This window comes from Athene noctua, chromosome 2, assembly GCF_965140245.1.
Source record: "Athene noctua chromosome 2, bAthNoc1.hap1.1, whole genome shotgun sequence".
NCBI lineage: Eukaryota > Metazoa > Chordata > Aves > Strigiformes > Strigidae > Athene > Athene noctua.
Genome location: NC_134038.1, coordinates 117,545,935 through 117,556,733, shown reverse-complemented (window position 1 = coordinate 117,556,733; position 10,799 = coordinate 117,545,935). Strand labels below are relative to the sequence as shown.

The window sequence follows — 10,799 nt, the reverse complement described above, 5'->3', positions numbered from 1 at the left end:
CCATTGCTTCAAAGAACAAGATATTTAGAGGTAGACACATTGCATTTTAGAAGACATTTAAAAGTTTGTTCTGCCCAGTGTTTGTGACAACTGACTGTAAACAAAAAAAAAGGCAGGAGTTTCTTAAAAGTAATTATCTTACTTGTCTCAAAGACAGAATATAATATGACTTAGTTTAAAATAACATATCCCTTTTCTTCCAAGAGACTGCCATTGTCTATATAATAACTTATATTCAAAATCTTCCATAATTTAGTTGGGATGAAACAGCAGGGGTTCTATGAAAGTTGGTCTGTGAACATTATTCACTTTCAACTTCCACAAATTTTTCACTGTTGGCTTTTGGGCCTCACAGAAAATTCTACCCTGAATAATTCTCTATTACCTTCTTTTAAGACATACATAAATAGATAATTTTATTTTTTTTATTCTCATTTATCCTATTTTTCCCAGAAGGATTTATGTTTGAAAGCACCGTGTAAATTCATGAGTTAAACCCTAATTCAGGAAAGCATTCATCTTCAGGCAAACATTTATGCCTACGCTTACTTTAAGCATCTTACAAAATCTCACTGAAATCAATAGGACTCTGGCATGCACTTAACTAGTCCTTACCACCCTACATGCTTATGATCCACTTCTATTCAAGAAAGCAATCAAGCACGAGTTTCTGAATCAGGATCTAAAGGTATTCTGTGAAAACCATTTCTATTCCAAGCTCTACTAATAAATTAGGTTTTTTGTGATTTTGCTTTTTTTTTTTCATTAAGAATGTATAACGTGAATGTGCTTTGCTTCATTTTAAGCTGCAAAGGCCCATTTTATATACTGCTTGTTAAATCAGATTCTAATGATTCTTTCCCTCATGCAAATCTTTCCTCTCATTCATGGATTGTATTTAAATTCTGCTCAGCTTGCATTCATGATGCCTTGTCAGTGATTTGCATTGCTCTGATGCGTTTGCCCTGGTTGCACCCCTCACTCACTTTGGCTTGAGAACATAGAAGCCATAAATAACTCTTTAGCTGCTAAAAACAACACACACAATTCTTGTACACTAATGAGCTAGAGGATGGCAGCAATGAAGTTCCTTGTGGGTCTCTGTGGTTTCCTGATCTGACTGTTCCTAATGCCTTGCTCCATATCCTGGAAAACTGTGATTTTCCAAATTGTTACAGGCAAAATACCGCTTCCCTAGGGTTTTGCAAAAAAGTAACTTCAGCTTAAAAATCACAACGGTAAATGTGGTTTCTGCCCAGCAGGTTTCAGGAAAGAAAGTAGAGCTGCTCCCTGCCAAGTGTCTGGTCTCTCTCTCTGCGGTGCTGGGGGCTGTAGCTCCAGATGGCAGCAATGTAAGAACACACCCCCCAAAAAAGCTGCAGGTTCTGTGGCTGGATGGGAAACATTTCCCCTTTTCCTCCAAAAAGTCAGATTTCTTTTTATTGCCGCCCTACATTTGGACAGAAAGCCAAAGCAAGTCGTTGGTTTCGTAAGCTTGTAAGATGGCTACGTTTTCTGATTTACATGGAAAGGGTCCAGCTAGATTTCAAGCACTGCGATACGATGAGGGTATCATGTCTAACATCACACATTTTGAATCAAGTCTGTTCCCAGCATGAAAAGAATTCTTTGTAATTTCAGAAGATGTGAAAATGGGACATTCTAGTCACAGGTTTATTTTTCTGGAAAAAAATGAAGAAAAAAAAAATTGAGATTAATGCTTCTTTTTGAAAAACGTTAGGTATAATTTAGCAACAACAACAAATGTTTGGAGGAAAGAACACCTAGCTAATGCATCAAAAACATACATCACAGCATCCAACAAGTCTTACGTAAGGCAGAAAAAGAGCTGTGGTTTTTTTTTTTTCCTGTAACATATTAAAAAATCAGATAGTATCCAAGAGAGACAGTCCAGCTTTCGCCCATTACAATATATTGGGTATGCACAGTAACTTGCCTACATCTTTCTGACTAAATTTGTATTTTCTTGGGAGAGCTGTGCTGTGAAAAAGGACAGCATAGCTGTATGTCTCTCTCTGCTGGTTGCAGTGGCAGTGCCGCCCCGCCCGGAGGGTCACAGGTAGGCGCAGGGTCGATCCGCAGCGGGCAGGTTCCCGGGGGGCGCTGCCGCCCCCCCAGCGCGCCCAGGGACGAAAAAAGGGGGAAGCGTTGCCTGCGGAGCCCCCCGGGAGCAGGGACCAGGGGGACGGCCTCGGGGTGAAATTCCAAGTGTCTCCCAGCTGAGGGCACTGCTGGATGGCAGCAGAGCGGCGGGCTCCCACCCGTGTCCCGGCTCCGCCGCCGAGTCCTACCGGCGTTCCTCCTTTGCCGGGATTTCTTGCCCGATGCAATTCCAACCCTGTTGTAAATCCTCTTTTCCATACCTGCCTGCCTTAGGGACTGGGCAGAACGAGTCATATTTCTCTGGTCTTTCCAAAGCCGATTTTAGCCCTTCAGCAGCGCAGCCCCCACTTGGTCGGGAAGCCAGACTGGGCTGTTCCTTTCCACCCCACTCCCTCAAATCTCCTCGTGTCTTCCTGGCGAAGAGGCTCACACGTCTCACCCAGGCCCTGTGTAGGAGCTAGGGAACCGTCTAAATTGTAAAGGCAGCTGTGGGATTGGTGTTTGAGAGCGCCAGCGTTACTGGGAACTGGTGACGGATGTGGTGCTGTGCCTGGTAAACGGCGCCCACTCTGGGCATGAGGGCCTGCGGCCTTGTGGGGGCTGCTGGGGAGGGCGCAGGTGTGAGGGAGTGCTTGTGAAAGTGAGCCTTACTGAAAACATAGGGCAGACTTGGGAAATCCAGGTTCTTCCCCTAGATTTGCACTTAAGTTTTGTTAGTGTGGGTATTATAACTGCAATTTCTGTCTCCCAAGAAGAAATTTGGCTATTAATTCACAAGTGGATGTGAAGTGTTTTGAGATGATAGATAACAGACTTGTAGGAGTGAAAAAGTATTATCTCAGCCTTCAAAAAGCTTGGTTCAGCATTTTACCTTAGGTACTAGTTTCTGAAGTGATTTGACTATCCTTAGTCACCTCAGATTATGGCTCCACATTTTAATACCAGACACTAGTTATTTCCATACTACCGTAACATTCATGATGTGTGATCCTTTTTGCTGAACTAGTGAAATTCATATACCTGATTACAGTAATGATGGGCATTTATAAAATCTTAAATAAATAGAGCTGTCTGGACATTTCTAATTGAGTTCTCTTAAAGGCTGCCCAGAACTCATCATGACCGCTTTCAGGGAGCCTGCCCCGTTTAATATTTCTTCCTTGGACCATCATCTGTAAATCACTTTCTTTATTCTTAGGCTCATCCTGTTGCTTTCAGGGTGACGTTTGCTGCCCAGCCTCTTTAATTCTAGGAAGAGGTGTGCTATCTTTTCCATACCATCCGTTTTTTGTATGCAGGGCAAAAAGAGAGGGAACATGGCCAGGATGGGCAATGGAGAGAGATTGTTCCTCCCTTGCTTCCCTGTTGGGCCAGAAGCTGGGTTGGCCATGGTGGGTGGGAGTGGAAGAAGTGTGTGCCTAGAGAAACACAGGCCATGTGGCTCTGGAAATGGGGTGCAGGAGCAGGGCATGCTGCGGGCAGGTTGCAACAGGCACTTTGGGAACTGGTTGTGATTCTACAAGCTGGTTTGACTGGCCCACATGGAGTATACCCCCAGCATGAACTTGATTGTAGGTGAGCTTTCACTCCAGGAGCGTCTTTTGTCATCTTTCAACATTCATTATCACCAGTTCGCTTTTCCCCCATATTAGGTAGCCTCTATCCCATATAAAATTCCATGTCTTTGTTGGACAAGAAGGTTGACTTACTGAGCAGGCTATATTTGGCTTTTGCACTGCATGTAGTGCTTGTGAAAGAAGTTTGTTGACCACAGCCACTGGCATCAAACAGTGGTCTTACTTGTATTGAAGTTTTTATATTTCAAAGTAGACCTGGCATTGTCCCAAGGACTCTGCTATTTCTTTCTCAGCTACCAATTCCTTTTTAAATTTGGGCATTCTGCTTTGGCTCCCAGTACTGGTTTCCTCCTGTGAAAAACAGTTGATTTTTCCTACAAGCCACCTTCAGGTGTCTAGCGAGGTGTCTGTCCAAGTGAATCTGGAAAGAGCCTGGGCTCTGAAGCCAGGGTGAAGCACACTGTGAGTAGCACATGCAGAGAGGCACCCCTGTCTCCAGCCTTCCTACCCCACCTGGGAGGACCTTTTAGGACTAGTCAAGCACATTTGAAGTACTCTTTAATGGGAAAGCACCTCAATACCTTAATTTTAAAATACTGTATAAGAAAGAAGGAAAAAGACTCTTTGAGTGCCAGTCTTAGCCTTCATAACCTCTGTAGAAAGCCTGGCCACATTCGTATTATTTCAATATATAAGGATTTCCTAGTTCCTCCCTGTCTGAAGCCCCTTTGCTTCCATGACGGATTACCAAAACTCCAGGGAAGCTTCCTCCTGCAAAGGGAAAACTTTGGAGCAGGTTGTGGGCCACTTCCAGGTAGCCCTTGGAGGCTCAGCAGCGGAGCTCAGGGGAGGTGTGGTGTCCCCCCTGAGGCTCTGCAGCACACCTGCGCTGCTCTGACTCTTTTTAAAAGGCCCACTGGCAGCTGTGCCACCTCCTTTGGAGGCTGCAGGATTATTCAGTCATTACGGCAGGAGGAGAATAAGCCATAGGATTTCCTTTTGAAGCAGGAACATGTAAAACAGGGAGGGGTCCTGGAAAGAAAAGGCACACTCTAAAGGTATGTTGCTTACTAGAGAAGAAAAAAATCCAGAACCATGATTTCTCTGCTGGCTTAGTCACTCCGCTGAACAGAGCGGTTAGACCTTTCTGTGAGCTGCTGGAGGCTCTTAGCTGCCATCTAGCCAGCTCCCCAAATGTTGCTATACAAGTTGTGCTACGGAGCCACAACGGTGGTAATAAAGCCTTCCCTCTGCTCTCCAGAGCTGGTGTGGTTGCCAGGGTGCGTGGGTGCTGCCCCTGCCCACGGGTGAGCCTATGCCAGCGGGGATGCCGAGGGCACTCCAGCTCCGCAGGCAAGGACTTAGGCCACGGGTCTGCTGGGACTATTTTTAGTAGCAGTCTGGCAAATTTAGGGAGAAGGCAGTTTATCATCATACCTTGAGAGTTAACATGTAACTCCTACCACCTCACCGATATTTTTTGGATCTTCAGAGCAAATTTATCTTTTAAGTCTGAGAAAGGGTATCATAATAATGTAAGTTCCGTGTAGGCGTGTATTTTTATTTCTTGTATACCTAAATACTCTGCTGTTGTTTTTTTCTGGTTATTCTTCTTTTCCCTAGACACAAATTTTATGTTGATTCGCAAAAATCTGCACTTGTAAATCAACTGCTTTAGCACCATTTCTGTGGGTTTGTGTTTCGAGTGAATTTAGTCTTATTTTTGCATTATTATTACTCAGTTCCAAAGCAGGTATCTTGCTAGCTTAACTAGCTCTGCTTTGCTGACTAACTCCACCTGCAGCACCTCTTACCTCATTCCAGGGTAGCTTAAGCCACAGGGCTACTTCCTATCTCTTACTAGAAATGCTTTTATCTCAGCACTAGCAACCTGTACCAGCAGTCTCCAAGAGACCTATCTAAACAAATTCTCATGGAATAGTTGTGGCTGTACCCTCTCTCTGTCTCTTCCTGGCCAGAACTCGCTGCAGGGGAAGGAACACAGATTTTTATCTCAAGTGATTGTGCTTCCATATGTGGGGCTTCCCCAGCAGCAAGACCTCTACCCCACTGACAGCAGGGAAAATTGCCATGTTGATTTAAATGTTTCAACAACCGTTTAAAAAATGTTTCCAGCAATACAGGGAAATACCAGGGCCTTTTCAGTTTACAGGCATGTCAATATTCTGGATCCTGGTCAACTGGTGTATAAATAGGCACCGTGCATAAATCCCAGTGGAACATCCTTTGCATTAGAGAAGTTAAAATTATTTTTCCCTCCAAGGAGTTAAGAGATTGGCATTTTAAATTCCTTCTTTTCATGATCCCGGTAACTTTGTAGAAGTGGAGGAGTCTATTAAGTTACAGGATCTTTGAAAGGGACACCAATAATCAAGTCAGTGCTCAATGGAACAAGGTTTTTCCCACAAATCATGACTGATATCTGTGTCATTAGTAGGGTAGCTGCCCATCTCTTACCATGATTGACAGGTTAATAAGGGACCTGGGGCTATCTTTTCACTGCTAGCACACAACCTAACCAATTGCTTTTAAATGATTGCTAATTTGACAGAAAATAAGCAGAAGACATAAAAATATCTGGAGTAATGTCTAGTGCAGCTTTTACTCCTGGTATTCCGAGCAATCCCATTTTAGAAAACAGATTAGAATGTAGTTAAGAGATTTTTTTTTTTTTAGATACTCGTTTTTTAAAGAAAAACTTGTAGTTGTTCTTTGGTTCAATTAGGAGCAAAAGAGAAGGGAGTTTTGTAATGCAATTGTCCTGTAAAGGAAAATGTTTTAAATTGGGGAGATTATGTGAGCAGACCACCTGTAGGGCATTCATAGCTCTTTTCTATAATGCTCCAAGCCATGCCTTGCTGCCTGCAGTCTGGCTAACAATGCAGGGAAAAGCTGTTTAAAAGGCTGTTCTCCCTTTTCCCTCTGGTGTTCACTAACTGTTACAAGTCTTCCTCTTAAAATAAAAAAAAAAAAAGTCCCACGTCCCTTTAATTGAAGAACTTTAAGGCTCCATGGTGGCCAATTGGTCTGCAACAAGAGGAACCAGGCAGCAGGGAAAGAAACTTCAGACTATACATCACGTTTGGTGAAGAGAAAAGATCAAAGTTTTCCCAAACTCAAAAGAAACCAAGTTCCCTACAGATTAACCCTATTCATTTAGCTCCTCTTAAAGGAATGATGTTCTGAGCCACTGGGCAGACAGGTAAAAAGTTCAACAATTGCCAAAGCATTCTTCTGTTAATTCAGCAGCCTTCTGCTCAAATAAATTAGCTTAGTCCTGACAGAAGAACAATACCTCTTCTCTTGAAAAAGGACCATATTTGATATACAAAAGTTAAGATGTTAGTTTAATCTGTTAAGAAGAGATTGATCTAACAAATCTCAACTCGCTGTTCGTGAACTAAGAATTTAAAACACTAACCTTTTACACTTCAGTATGCATCTCCGGAAAGGCAGGTGCTTACAGAATCTAGGAGAGGTGTGTGTGTGTGTGTGCACATTCCTAAAATAACACCCATCTTAAAAGGACCCTTAACGTGCCATGCGAGAGGACTCTTTTGTAGAGGCTCAGTTTAAAGACACTGGCCTCTTTCAAAAAGCAGAGGAGAATCTCCTACGGTAAGGCGCCTCGCCTCACAGTTTTGGCAAACACTTTTTCTGAACAACTTGTTGAATGACTCGTTTTCCTTGTGTCTCTGTATAGCGCTGCTTTAACGGAGGCAGCCATCTATTATACAGTAATGACTGTAGCATGAACGTAGTTCACGGCTAACAGAACCACCTAAAGACACGGCAGCTGGAATAACCAGGGCAGGAGTAGGGGGAAAGCTTGAAAAAGTCACTTATCAAAAGTCATTTTATTGACAAAATAGAATACTCATATTTGCTCTTACAGGGGTAGCCTCTAAACTTTTTTACAAAAAAATTTACAGACTGTATATCTTTGGATATATACATATTTTACACATCTGTACAAGGTAACAAATAATTATATAAATACATCCTTTAATGTAGGAAACCCGTATTTAGCTGGGGTGTATAATTAAGACATGTTTTGATTCAGTCTGTACTGTAAGGCATTTGCCTGGTCACCGGTATCCCAAAAACCTGCAGTCCTGGCAGGCTCCCACCTCGGGCTGGGGGGAGGAAGACCCTCCCCCTCCCACGAGGGAAGAGCTGCTGTTAGTGCAGCGTGAATCAGAAGCCGCTGCGCCTTGCCCTCTGCAAGACACGGGTGAGCCTCCACCCTCCTCTGCCAGCAAAATAATAAGCTGGCTCCTTGAAGTACATGCTCCCTGCATATGAATGGCGGGGAAGGAGGAGGGGGCTGGAGCCTGGGGCCTCTGCCAGCTGCATTGTTCTATACAAGCTGTGGCTAATAAGGACCATTAGGGGTTCATTAATGGCACCAAACAGTGAGGGGGCATTTTAGGCAGGCCAGTGTCCCTCTCATTCCCTAACCTTTGGCCTCTCTCCCCCTCCTCACACTTGAGACAGGGGCATCTGCTTGGGGTAGGAGACGGAGCTGGCGGTGCCCGACCTCCACGTGAGGCCAGTGCTGACATCGCTGTAGAGAGAGCCGCCGCCTCCGGCCCCAAGTCCTCCTGCGGCGGCGATGGCCGCCTGCCCGCCTGCTCCTGCCCCCGTGCCCCCAGCCACGGCAGCACCTTTGCTGGCCCAGCAGCAGCGGGTGCAGAGGGCCCTCCAGGACTCGAGGGTCTTGCCAGACCAGACCCAGACGCCGGAGGTGATGCCCACCACCAGGCACATGAAGTACTTGAGCATGAAGACGGCGTAGTCCGGACGGCGGGCCTGGTCAGGCTGCTGGTCGCGCAGGCAGGGGCAGTTGTGCGTGGCCTCCCAGCGGGGCCGGTTGTGCTGCTCGTAGAAGAGGCAGGCAACCACGCTGGCCGCTGGCACGGTGTAGAGCACGGTGAAGAGCCCCAGGCGTATCATCAGCTTCTCCAGCTTGTGGGTCTTGGTGGGGCCACCCTGCTGCTTGATGACGCTGCGGATGCGGAAGAGCGAGACGAAGCCGGCGAGCAGGAACATGGAGCCGATGGCCAGGTAGATGAGCAGCGGCGCCAGCACGAAGCCCCGCAAGTTCTCCAGGCTCTGGTTGCCCACGTAGCAGATGCCAGCCACGGGGTCGCCGTCCACGGAGCTGAGCGCCAGCACGGCGATGGACTTGACGCTGGGGAGCAGCCAGGCGGCCAGGTGGAAGTACTGGGCGTAGCCCGCGATGGCCTCGTTGCCCCACTTCATGCCGGCGGCCAGGAACCAGGTGAGGGAGAGGATGACCCACCAGATGGAGCTGGCCATGCCGAAGAAATAGACGAGCAGGAAGACCACGGTGCAGAGCGCGGGGCCGGTGCTCTCGTACCGCACGTGCTCGGCCCCGGCCAGCTCGGGCTGCAGCTCGGCCGCGCCCCCCGCCGCCCCGCGGCCCCCCGCCGCCGCCGCCGCTCCCGCCGCCGCCCCGCCGCCGGCCCCCGCCGCCGCCCCGGCCCCCGCGCCGCCAGCCCCCGCCCCGCCGCTGCACGCCACCTTCTCGTGGCCGGCCACCAGCCGCACCAGGTAGCCCAGGGAGACGAAGAGGTAGCAGGCGGCCAGGAAGATGATGGGGCGCTCGGGGTACTTGAAGCGCTCCATGTCGATGAGGAAGGTGGAGACGGTGGCGAAGGTGGAGAGGAAGCAGAGCACGGACCAGAGCCCGATCCAGAAGGCGGTGAAGGCGCGCTCGTCGGGGCTGAAGTAGGGGTTGTGGCAGGGCAGGGCGCAGTTGGCGATCTGCCCCGTCTTGACGCGGTTGTAGAGAGGGTGCCGCTCGCTGGACACCGACACCATGGGCGCCCGGCACTGGCAGCCCGGCTCGCAGGGCGGCGGCGGGCGCGGCTTGCGCGGGGCCTCGGCCGGCGGGGCGGCGGCGGCGGGGGGGGCCGCCTTGGCGGGGCCGCCGGGCTTGGCGCCGCGGAGCGGGGGCTTGGCGGGCGGCGGGGCGGCCGTGGTGAGGTCCGTGCGGTTGTAGTCCATGCAGAGCGTGTCCGGGCTGCCCTGCTCGGGGAGGCGGTCGCAGCGCATCCTGTCGGGCCAGGCGAAGCCGTACTGGCGCATGAGCGGGGCGCAGCCGGCCTTGGCCCGCTCGCAGACGCTGCGGCACGGCGGCAGCGGCTTCTTGTAGTCCTCCAGGCAGATGGGGGTGTACATGCTGCAGAGGAAGAAGCGCAGGTCGCTGGAGCACTGGATCTCCACCAGCGGCCAGAACTGGTGCACCTCCAGCCCGGCCTCGTCCTGCGTGTCGTGGTTGAACTGGTTGGGCATGTAGGTGTAGTTGTAGCCGATGCCCTTACAGAGGGGCACGGTGATCTCCTGGCACGACAGCTCCTTCGCCGAGGAGGACGACGACGAGGACGACGACGAGGACGCGGCGGCGGCGGCCGAGGCGGCGGCGCACCCGGCGCGCTGTAGCAGGGACAGGGCGGTGAGCAGCGAGGCGATTTCCAACAGGTAACTCCACTCCATGCTCGGCGGCGGGCGGCGGCCCCGGCTCCTCTCCCGGCCCGCTCGGCAGCCGCGGGCAGCGCGTCGCCACAGCACCCCCCCGCCCCGGCTACCCCGCTGCGGGGCGAAGGGCGGCCCCCGCCGTGCCGGCCGCAGGTGGGAGGGCTGGCAGCCCCCGCGGGGCTCCGTCGCCCGGCAGGGAGGGACGGAAAGAGGGGGGGGCGGGGGGGGCGGCCCCGCGGGCACCCGCTGGGGGGGAGCCACCGGCGAGCCCCCGCGCCGGGCCGGAGGAGGGGGCACGGCTCAAGGCAGGCCGCTCAGCCGGCGTCGCATCTCTCCTCGCGGGGCAGGGCGGGCGGCCGCTGCTCCAGCGCCGGCCGGGCACGGAGCGGCGGCAGAAGTTTCGCCGTCGGCCCCCCCGCGCGGCGCGGTCAAGATGGCCGAGGCGTCCCGGGGAGCGGGCGCTGCGCCCCGCGGCGCAGGGCTCCCACCGCCCCGAGCGGGCGCGTGCAGCGGCGGGGCCGGCGCCGGGGCGGCCGGAGCGGCTCCTCCTGCCGCCCGCCCGAGCGCCCGGCT

General features: G+C 50.9%; 1 protein-coding gene across 2 annotated transcripts; it reads right to left on the bottom strand.

Annotated features, from left to right (window-relative positions):
- Nucleotides 1-7,560: 7,560 nt before the first annotated feature.
- FZD8 (frizzled class receptor 8) lies at nt 7,561-10,360 on the bottom strand. 2 transcript variants are annotated; one of them, XM_074899969.1, is made up of 2 exons: nt 9,246-10,360; nt 7,561-9,113 (listed from the first exon to the last, which is right to left on the bottom strand). In XM_074899969.1, exons 1-2 carry the CDS (start codon nt 10,242-10,244, stop codon nt 8,205-8,207), a joined length of 1,908 nt encoding a protein of 635 aa, XP_074756070.1. In that variant the 5' UTR covers nt 10,245-10,360; the 3' UTR covers nt 7,561-8,204. The 2 variants fall into 2 exon arrangements, with proteins under 2 accessions (XP_074756070.1, XP_074756069.1); XM_074899968.1 differs by having other exon boundaries at nt 7,561-10,360.
- Nucleotides 10,361-10,799: the final 439 nt, after the last annotated feature.